This window comes from Chelmon rostratus, chromosome 11 (genome assembly GCF_017976325.1).
Source record: "Chelmon rostratus isolate fCheRos1 chromosome 11, fCheRos1.pri, whole genome shotgun sequence".
Classification (NCBI taxonomy): Eukaryota; Metazoa; Chordata; class Actinopteri; order Chaetodontiformes; family Chaetodontidae; genus Chelmon; species Chelmon rostratus.
In genome coordinates, this window is record NC_055668.1 from 9,038,390 (window position 1) to 9,049,656 (window position 11,267).

At 43.7% G+C, this 11,267-nt stretch overlaps 1 protein-coding gene across 1 annotated transcript; it reads left to right on the forward strand.

Moving 5' to 3' along the window:
- Positions 1-823: 823 nt before the first annotated feature.
- btbd3b (BTB (POZ) domain containing 3b) lies at positions 824-6,625 on the forward strand. Its single transcript, XM_041947782.1, has 4 exons — positions 824-1,134; positions 2,211-2,301; positions 4,735-4,853; positions 5,593-6,625. The coding sequence occupies exons 1-4, from the start codon at positions 824-826 to the stop codon at positions 6,623-6,625; spliced, it is 1,554 nt and encodes a 517-aa protein (XP_041803716.1).
- The last annotated feature ends 4,642 nt before the right edge of the window (positions 6,626-11,267 follow it).

Below are 11,267 nucleotides of genomic sequence, written 5' to 3' on the forward strand. Positions count from 1 at the left end.
GAGACGTTGACTATTGCATATTCAAGTATGCGCTGCACTAGGCTGCATTGGCCAATCATGAATGCGGGGCACTGCCATTGGCTGAGCTGAGGAGAGAGCTGTGTACTGTGCTGTGAGGGGCGGGCTCGGGGGCGGGGGGGGGGGGCTCTCTATCTCCTCTGCGCTCCCTCATTCAACCTCTGTAGTCAGCAGAACGAGTGGCTGAGCAGAGCACCACAGCATCCACGGCGACAGCATCCTGCAGATGACTCCGCTCCATGGAGGAGAGGGAGGGAAAAAAAAGACCAAGTGCTGGGGAGAAAAACGTGGATCCGCGGATGAAGAAAGGCTGAGAGGGGATGAGAAGCGAGGAGTAAGAGTGGGAAGTGAAAGGAATTGAGTAAACATCGTTGCCTGCCTGAGGACCACTGCAGCTGTACTAAATCTGGGGCTGTCAGGCCAACCCTCAGCAAAGCGGTGAGCGAGAGAGGCGAGGGAGCAGAGGAGAAAAGTGATTTGAAGAGCTGATCTCATCACTCTGGACCAGCAGGGATGGGAACCCTGAGATCCCCTCCGTCAGCAGATCAAACTTTGCACAGGAAAAGTGCCTTTGGATCCCCGGTCTGAGCCTGCCTCTTCAGAGGAGTGAAGAAAACGGACAAAACAAGCGAGTTATCTAGTTGGCTCTCAAAAGGTGAGACCTCATACAGGAACTCCGACTACTGCAAAGCAGACCAGCTGCCGTCCTTTTCCCAAGTCCCCCCCGGTCCTCCCTCGCACCTGCCTGCTCCTGGTGAATGTCTTCTCTGCACGCGCTCGCACTGCTCGGCAGTTGAACACACTCATGGTCGATGCCAAGGGAAGGAACATGAAATGTCTGACTTTCTTCTTAATGCTTCCCGAGTCAGTGAAAAGCAAGTCAAGTAAGAGCTCCAAGAAAGGGAATGCCAGCGGCGGCTCCAAGCTGCCCCCAGTCTGTTATGAGATTATCACTCTGAGGAGCAAGAAGAAGAAGAAGATGGCAGCGGACATTTTTCCCACCAAAAAGCCGGCATCCACCACCACCGTGCAACAGTACCAGCAGCAGAACCTCAACAACAACAACACCATACAGAACTGTAACTGGCAGGGACTCTACTCCACTATACGAGAAAGGTGGGTACAGCCAGCGAGCCTCTCTCTGAACCAGGAACTATTCCTGCTGCCCCCGGCAGTTTTCATCAACCTTGCATTCAGGGAAGATAAATTTGAGGTTATAATAGGAAAATTTCAAAAAGTTCAATAGATAAGACCTACATATCCCACTGTGTTTTAATTGCAAGATTTCTGAACAGAACCTCCACTAAATCTAAAAATGTGTCACAAAACATGTATGTAAGGTAATTAATCTTGTACATAGAAGTCTCTGTGTGTGTGTGCGTGTGTGTGGCTGTGAGCATGGGTGTTCCCTCTGCCCTGCCCTCAATCTGCTGGGGGTATCTCTGTTTACACCCTCTCCCGCTCTTGCAGACTTTGCCGCTGTGACATAAGAGGGCGGACAGGCACCGGGCGCGTTTGATATGCACAACAGGCAGAGGCTGCTCTGTGCTAAAAGCAAAATATTTACCTTGGCCTATCAGTAAAAAGACCCCAGCTGTCCGGAGCAAAATGTGTGCTTTCCGACATGGCTTTGTTGTCTCTCCAGAACATCATGGGGCTGTTTACCCACCCCTGTGACATGTTCCCCCACTCAATAATATATGAACGCAGCTTTATTGTTGGTCCCATTCTTTCACAGTGGGGATTTTCCATTCAGTTCATTGTCTAGTTTGCCTGTCTTTATGTAGATATAAAGAGTTTACATTGAAAAATGAGCTTTGTGTGTGTGTGTGATTGTGTGTTTTGTGTTTTAGTGTACTATATAAGAATTGTAAAGCAATGAAACGTCATCAGTCTTTCCTGAAACAAGTGGGACACTTCATACAATCTTAAAACTCTTATTTGTGGAGTGGCAGAAAAGATTAATATACACATACCTCATTATATTGCTTGAACTTCTGTCAAAGTTCAAGCAATATAATTGGTATGAGTTTCATTATTTACATAAAATACATATGAATGTTTATGTGCATTGATCCTTGTTTAATCTCACCCTAATACCCAAGTGAGGCTTTGTCTCCTCTTATCTTATCTCTTCTGATACAAATGTAGATGCAAAAATCATTTAATGTTTTGTTTCTTCCCCTTTTTAGAAATTCAGTAATGTTCAACAATGAGCTGATGGCAGATGTTCACTTTGTGGTGGGTCAGCCTGGAAGGACTCAGCGGCTGCCGGGACACAGAGTAAGACTCTCATCAACCAGTAAAATCACAGAAGCAGGGAGGAAATTAACAAACAAGCAATCAGACCCAGTGTTGCTCATATCATATCGGCATAAAAATAATCTCCCCCATCGGCAGCAGTAATGGAACTAACATCCTTTGTGCTCCGCTCTCACTTCCGCACCATGTGTCTTTTCGAGACAGTCCTCAATTATTTATGTAAATGAGGCTGAAGGATGGAGGCGCAGAGTGAGCGAAAGAGGAAGGGATATCCTCCTCAGCAGTCATCTCACACAGAATGGATCGCCTTTGTCTCTGCTCGAGCTCAGCTTTTCAGACACAGCTCTGCAATTACTCAACTTTTAATCAAACACATCCAACAGCACACACTGACACAGAGAAGTCATAGAGGAAGGTGTTTTCAGCTCATCTCACATCCTAGAAATACTTTTCCACTTGGTTATCTAATCTGTTATAAATCACCTATAAATAGCTATGACCGTTACTATAATAAGTCAATATGGCTTCTTTATTTAACCCGCCCTCTGACCCCATTGCTTTTTCAAGATGCTCACATGCTGTAGATGATTCATTAAGGTTTATAGCTGCCTAGACCATGAGCCTCATCTAAAAGCACATCATTATGTCTTCTCTGCTTGAATATGATTATAACATTAAACCTGGTAGGTGATTTTGCAGCCATGACTTTGGCTCGGCTATCCATTCCACATCTAAGCTGTCAGAGGAGCTCTGCCTGGGTAGTCTTTTTTCTTCTTTATATGGGACTCAAATGTATTATCTATGATTGGTAGCTGCAGTGCACTTGGTGCATTTATAGAAAGCAGTTATAATAGGACATTGAGGATGACTTGACTGCACTTTATGCTTAGACATTATGCCAGTGGGGTAAAATGACGTTCAGGGCAGCGATCTTTATTGTGTCCATTTGGCAGGGCGTCAGATATGCATTATGATTTAATTGACAAAGTTATATGCCTACAATATGGAGGATGCAGCTAGCAGCTAAAAGCAGTCATTTATGTGAACATCTGTAACAGGTAGGATTTAGGACCCAAATGCAATACCACCAGTACATGGAGACTGCTTCACCAGCTTTATTCTCAGACTTGGCAAAACACAGAGAAGCTGCCACCCAGTTCAAAGTTGAGATGAAATGTTTGGTGAAGCACACACCAAACAAGCACAGGCAGACGAAGAGCTAGGAAGTGCAGGGCAAAATTCGCACAGAAGACTGATGTGCCTGCCAGGGAACAGAAGACAAGGCGTAGTCCAAAGCAGGCAGGTTCAGTAACAGGAGATCAGTCCAAAAAGTAATGCTGGAGAGTCTTGCATGAAGGCGAAGAACAATCTGGTACTGAGTGAGCGTGCGGGAGAGCAGCTTAAGTACTGGGCTGATTGGAAATGAAGATCAGGTGAGGATCAGGTGAGCAGGCAGGTGGGCGTGGCTGACAAGGGGAGTGAGAGTGGACAAGTACTGGCTGGGCAGGTGAACAGATGAATAGAATGGCAGCAGGTTAGAGACTGAGGACGCTGTGACAGGGTCAAGAGAGAGACTAATGTTATTCCAATATGCTGTATTTAGATTCTAAATCCACATAAAGCAGCTGACAGACAGCTGACCTCTCTAAACGAGAAAAGAAACATGAACTTCAGTGACAACAACAACGGCATTGTTTTCAAAAACCTTATTTGCACGGTTTATTTTAGGCTGGCGTCGTTGCCATTTACTTTACAGAAAGCCTGTGTGCCTTTTTTTGAGAAAATTTATACCACCCACGCACCCACCTACACATACTTGTGCTGCACACATGCACACACACACATACACACACACAGAGACACGTATGCACACACAGACCTTGAATGTACTTGCAGTGTAATTACAGAATTCAGAGCCTTGTATAAATTGCCTATTACTGACATTATTAGCAGCATTGTGTTGCATCTGATTTCATCAGAAGTTCAGATGAGTCATTAATTTTAGCAAATTGAACTCGTGCTGCACTCTGTTCAGTCGTGTTATTAGGATTTCCTGTGGGTTTTTTTGGTTTTTTTTGTGTGTGTCTGTGTGTTTTGGTCTTTTTTATCAGAGGCAGTCTTGTTCATTAGAAATCTGCCTCCCTGTCCTCAGGGGAAATAGCAACTAGCTAAGAACTGCTCATTATGTGAGAAAGAGAACAGGTTCAATCCCTCCAGTGATTACAATTGAGCCGCTGTTCAATATTCACAAAGAGATTTGTGTTTTTATGTAAAAAGCAAAGGCTACATGTGAACTAATTGCATTTAGTGCAATTCCCACTTCAAATAATCTCTGTCTTTTCACCAAATGTTACTCCATGTCATGTGGTTTGAAGTGAAATCACAGACAAACTGTGGCATGTTTTCATTTCTCTTTTCACTCTGTCACTTTGTTTTCTCTTCTTCTTCCGACAGTATGTTTTGGCTGTGGGCAGTTCAGTGTTCCATGCCATGTTTTATGGTGAACTGGCTGAGAACAAGGATGAAATCCATATTCCAGATGTGGAACCGGCAGCATTTCTGGCAATGTTGAAGTAAGGATTCTCCTCTGCCTGAACTCTTCAACACAGAGCACTTCCTTCACCTGACCCTGTTCTGTGATCTTACAATGGCCCTTTTCAAATAAATAATGTCATCGACAGCTACAAAAAAACAACAGTTACACTTACCCTGCCAGTTTGTTATTCTCATTAGCATTCTGCTTTTCATGCTGAATTTCTCCATATTCTTCTCCACCTCCTCCTTTCCCACTTTCTGAGTTGTTTTATGTCTCCTTGCAGGAGAGCTAGTAGGTGGTAGACAAGGGTGTAGGAGGAATACTATGTCTGATTAGTTTGCACAGTGATTTCACTGAATTTTTCATTGCTTACGACACTATAAAATCAGCCACTTTCCACCATCACAAAAAAAAATGTCAAATGAAGATATTTTTGTTATATTTATAGTTATTTCCCACAGGTCTGTTTTTGACAATATAAGGATCAGTAACACTTTATATTAAGGTAGACATAGACATATGTATACACCATAAACCACTTGCTTATTAGCATGCATGTTAGTAGCATACTGGCCCTTTATTAGTCATTGCAGAACCAGTACAAGCCCTCTTAACATGCATGCTAATAAGCAAACTAGCAAACGGTGAACATGTGTACCTTAATATAAAGTGTGACCTAATTACCTTCTTCAAAAACATGTTGTTTTGCATGTCATTTCTGTAGCATTTGATCTATTGTCTGTGAAGCTAAGAACGTCACATTTTTGTGTCAACAGGTACATTTACTGTGATGAGATCGACCTGAGTGCTGACACAGTGTTGGCCACTCTGTATGCTGCCAAGAAGTACATTGTCCCTCACCTGGCACGTGCCTGCGTCAACTTCCTGGAGACGAGCCTGAGTGCCAAGAATGCCTGTGTGCTACTCTCCCAGAGCTGCCTGTTCGAGGAGCCAGAGCTGACACAGCGCTGCTGGGAGGTGATTGATGCCCAGGCCGAGCTGGCGTTACGCTCGGAGGGCTTCTGTGACATCGATGCCCAGACCCTGGAGAGTATCCTACAGCGAGAGACACTCAACGCTAAAGAGATAGTGGTATTTGAGGCGGCGCTCAACTGGGCTGAGGCTGAATGCCAGAGACAGGAGCTCACCTCGTCGACTGATAACAAGCGTAAGGTTTTGGGCAAGGCTATGTACCTGATACGCATCCCTACTATGGCTCTGGATGATTTTGCCAATGGAGCAGCCCAGTCGGGCGTGTTGACGCTTACTGAGACCAATGACATCTTCCTGTGGTACACAGCAGCCAAAAAGCCTGAGCTGGAGTTTGTCAGCCAGCCCAGGAAGGGCCTGACACCCCAGCGCTGCCACAGATTCCAGTCCTGTGCCTACCGAAGCAATCAGTGGCGCTACCGGGGCCGCTGTGACAGTATACAGTTCGCAGTGGATAAAAGAGTTTTCATCGCTGGGTTTGGACTGTATGGATCTAGCTGTGGCTCAGCAGAGTACAGTGCCAAGATAGAGCTGAAACGTCAAGGAGTGCTGCTGGGACAAAACCTCAGCAAATACTTCTCTGACGGTTCCAGCAACACCTTCCCCGTATGGTTTGAGTATCCGGTCCAGATCGAGCCCGATACCTTCTACACTGCCAGCGTGGTTCTGGATGGGAACGAGCTGAGCTACTTTGGACAGGAAGGGATGACGGAGGTGCAGTGTGGGAAAGTGACATTTCAGTTCCAGTGCTCCTCGGACAGCACTAATGGCACAGGGGTGCAGGGGGGACAGATTCCTGAGCTCATCTTCTATGCTTGACAACCCCTGTGCACACATTTGACTGATTTTCCGTGCACTGATGGAAAATAGAAAATAATCACTTTGTGCATAGTGTCACTTTCTGTTATTTATTTTTGTCACTATTGTTAAAAAAAATTCTCAGACCCGTGAAAGGGTCTTACGTGGTTTTAACTTCAGTAAGTGGTCCACTTGAGTAGGACCAAATGTATGTTTCAAGATGTTGGATCACCCAAGTAGACGGATGAACAAAAGTCCTAAAATATAAAAAAAAAATTATCTCGCACTAGATGTGCATGTACATATGAATATATGTAAATTCTGAAATGTATATGATGCCACAATTGTGGCCAATGCTGCCCACAAAGATATGTTATATGATGAATATGCTACAGTATGTTTATTATTTCTATGCTTGCATAGAATGCACATATAGAGCAGCAATACTTCACAGTCTATATTCTACTATGAGCATTTCATGTCATGACTCAGTTTGGACCACCATCAAAAAGGAAGTGAAAAAGGCTGTATGATACTAAACATCAAATGAAAATTTCATTAGACATTTGTATTTGAGTGGTTTCAACCGAATCTGCAGCTTTTTGACACTCTGAATCTTGTAACGGGGCACTTAGGGCTTGAGGGGTCTTAGATTAGGGAGCACTAGATATAATGAAGACACATAACCCCCACAGTATCTCTCTGTAGCATGTTGCTCTGCACCTACACTCATCTCAGTCACTCTGGTGAGGTTTCATTTAGACCAGTCTCATTACGTTTACAGTGAGCTTAAAGTTATCACCACTCACCACTACATGGTAGCGAAAGAGTCCTTTGGTTTTCTATCTAAATCTGTCCACACTGCAGTGCTTACAGCATGGGCAGAACTGTTCCATTTCATCTAATGTGTACTACTAATTGTTCTGCCGCCTTGGTTTTGTTTACAACAAAAAGATCAATGATTGATTAGTGTTAGAGGCTGTTTATCTTATGGACTTTTACTTCTCTTTGTTAAAAACCCTGTGCACTCTGAACTGCTGAGCACTCCCTCCCAATGTGATCATACAGGATCAGTATCTGCAGAGGCAGACTGTGTATCCTACAGGATTGCACTGATGTTGGTTTGTAATTGAATTTATTTTGTTTTAACTGTTCTTTTAAATGAAGCAGATCTTTTTGATTTACTGTGCTACATTTTTTTCTGGTGTAGGATAAAGATCCACAGGCTTGTCCGCTGATGACAATGGATGGACAAACTGGTGTCCTGTGTTTACGTGCTACAGTGCTGGGAGACCAACGAATGTGTATGATTGTTGATGACGCAAAATAAACAAAAGAAGTGGTACATTATGGTTGTACATCCCCTCTGTAAGAAGTGATGACGCTACATACTTTGTCTGAAATTAGGAGATGGGGACAGATGATGCCTTTCGGCCCTGCAGTGATTTACAATGTCAGCGAGAGCTGCCTGTTGATTGATGATCCCTATCTTCACGCCACTTATACACCCTGCTTTTTGTCTGTCACACTCAAACTCTATTCTGCCTCCCACTGAACTACACATTACACTTCCCCATCCTTAATATGAATTTTAAAAGGCTACAACTCTTAGGAATGGCTTTTTGCACTTTTGCAAAGGTGTGAGGACACTGACAGCATGGCAAACAATCTCTACGATCTTGATTTTTTCCAGACTGCGGTCACAGGGAATGGCTCCTTGGCGCGGCCGTCACATGTTTTCAAGTCTCAAGAGAAAGAGAGAGCACGACGTCACAATCAAACAAAGGTTACCACACTGAGCTGCTGAACCAATGAGTAAGCTTGATGCGTCTGCTGATAAAAAAAGACAGGAAGTCGAAAAAGAGGATTTCTACTCCTGTTCATATCCCTGTCTTGAAAACGGCTAAGAAGTGCTGCACTTGTGCTGGAGATGAAGTTGAAGTGCATCCCACTTGCTCAAGCAGTGACAAAACTATAGATTAACAAAGACACTTTGTATACTTTGGCTGATATACCATAAAACCCCCAAAAAACATGAGTAATTTACTGAATCTGGAGACAAACAGCATGTTTGTCTGAACTGTATGTTCAGAAAGATAATCACTCTTGGGAGCTTATGGCCGCTACTTGATTACCAGGGCACTCAATAATGCTGAGACCAAGTTTGACATCGCCAATGAGCATGAAGCCCTTGATGAATTGAACTCAATATGGTGGGGGACTCTGTGCTTCAGCGCGATTTTTCATGATTGTGGTGCTAATGTTGTAAGCAAGATCATTAATTGCGACGGGGGACGAGGATGTGCCAGGAGTCAAGAGCAGACCTGCTGTCATCATAAACAGAGACACATACATAGCTTCATTTTGAAAACATAGCTGATCAATGGCAGCAAAATTACAATTCAGGTTCGGTACAGATACGATAATATGTAAAAGAAAGTAAGTCCACAAACAACCCCATTCCGGAGTAACCACATTTGTGTCAGCTCTGAAGCAAAACCCCCAAAAAACATATCTCTGCAGAGACTTCACCTCATTTTGCTGTCCCGGAACAACTGCTACTCAAGCCTATCGACCTGACAGTTTTTGCTGTTGGTCACATGCAGCTCAGAAAACAGCAGTGCTGCCAGAGGATGCCGGTTCGCTGCCAGAACCATGGTGGGAACAGCTCTGCTCTTCATGGAGCACATTACTAAAAACAACTGCTGGATCAATAGCAAGACTTCAATCAACAGTTGTGTTGACAGCTCTAATTCTTTGCTATTACTGACTAGATATCCTTTCAGGACATAAATCTGTCACAGAGTCACTTTGTGATTAGGCTGTGCTTACTGTAGTGGTTCTATTCTATGAGAGGTGATAATTGCTGCGCTAAACCATTTTAATTCTATGAATGAAATGCAATTAAATCCTAAGGGGATAAGAATAAAATGCATGGTTAGGCATCTAATTATAATTAGCTTGTCAGTAAAGGGAAACAGGAGAGACCGTGTATTACTGCCAAGGAAGTCAGTGTGGCGACACAGTATTTTCATCAAAATACGAAAAATGAATAATAAATATCTCCTGGAGTTTGTAGGATTGCTCACTCACACATACACAGCTGAAATCCTATTCGATTTTATCAGTGAAGTCTTAATATATAATTCAAAGTGTTTACAGTCTTACATCTGTTTATCATTTGAGTATAGAAGAGGATGGCATGTATGATTCATCGTTAATCATAAATGTGATTGTGAATTCTGCACATAACATAGCTGCTGAATAAACATATGGTTTAACGGCGGAGGGAAAGGGGAAAACAGAAAAACAGAGTTGGTGAAAACTGACACAGACTGGGCATACACTGCCCAGGAAAGTCTCACTGAGGGTTTAATTACTGTTCAATACGAATTAAGGATGAAAAGATTCAGTCTGACGTGAGGGAGGACTGCGGATTACCACTGATCAACATTCTTAATGCTCTGTAAGATTGATTGTTCCATGTGCAGATAAGTCTGTGAACAGATCCAAAAAGGTCCTCCGTTATCTAAGGGGGAAGGTGCTGTTTCCTTACTCTGTGCTTAACATGCTGCACAAACAATCGCTCCTCTGACTACTGGACATATTAACATGGTGCTAAATCCACCCAGCTGAAAACACAGCACACACGGGGAAAAGAAAACGGTAAGAGGAACCACGTTCTGTTACTTTACTGTATCAAACATCAGTCTGTTCACTGCAGGCAATCACAAATCCACTCCTGAACATCCTGATAATTTCCATCCGAGCAAAATGTCGATGAATTAATAATGGCCAAAGAGAGGAGGGAAACACAGCTGTGGGTTTAAAGAATTCATCAAAGGAAATAATTGAAAAATATGTTTTTTAATTCAACAACTCTCAAAGGAAATCTCAAAGCCCTTCTCCCCTACCTCCCCTTAAAACATATGTTTTCCCTGAAGGGATACATATATCTGTACGACAGTGTTCAAATCACCGGTTCCATTACAGTATGAGTATACTGGTGCATTCGAAGAGCAAAAACTGCCCAGTAAGTGTTACGAAAGCATCTGGCAAGGGCTGCTGAAGGTTACAATGAATTGCAGTAATCCTGACGGATGTAAGGGTATCTGAGCCCCCACTACCCTCATTGCACTAACCTCAGCCTGCTGGCAGCCAGTCAAGCTGGAACAAGGCAGGGGGCGAGAGGAGAATGACAGCGATAGAGGTGGCAAGTCTGCTCTGACTCGTGCTCAGGTGAAGCAGTCACTCCCTTGATAATTATCACATAGATTATTAGCGGTCTCAGCAGCAATTAATCACATGTGAGAACGGCAAAATGTCACAAAGGTTCAGACGCAAGGTTCAGGTGGAGGCAAGGAGAAGGCAGGAGTTTGACTGATGATAGCCACCTTGGCTTCTTCGCCATCTCCATTCCTTATCCCACGGAGCTAAAGACCTGCAGGATGTGCGGGATATTCTTCTTAATAATCTCCTATCTCAGAGCTGCTTCCTCCGGTCGCATGCGGATGGGATGCACTGCAGCATCGAGCCCGCCATTGTGTGTCTCATTTATCTATTTATTTATTCATTGGTACCAGGCAGAGCTAAATCGTTTCAACAGGCTGGGGCATTGAAAGGCCAGCTTTTATGTTAGATTAGCCTGTTTATGGCAACGTTG

Excerpts from the sequence above, each read along its gene's own strand:
- btbd3b (XM_041947782.1), top strand. The coding sequence starts at position 824 with ATGGTCGATGCCAAGGGAAGGAACATGAAATGTCTGACTTTCTTCTTA. Across the intron at positions 2,302-4,734 it reads AGCGGCTGCCGGGACACAGA|TATGTTTTGGCTGTGGGCAG; the intron begins GTAAGACTCTCA and ends TTCTTCCGACAG. Across the intron at positions 4,854-5,592 it reads GCATTTCTGGCAATGTTGAA|GTACATTTACTGTGATGAGA; the intron begins GTAAGGATTCTC and ends TTGTGTCAACAG.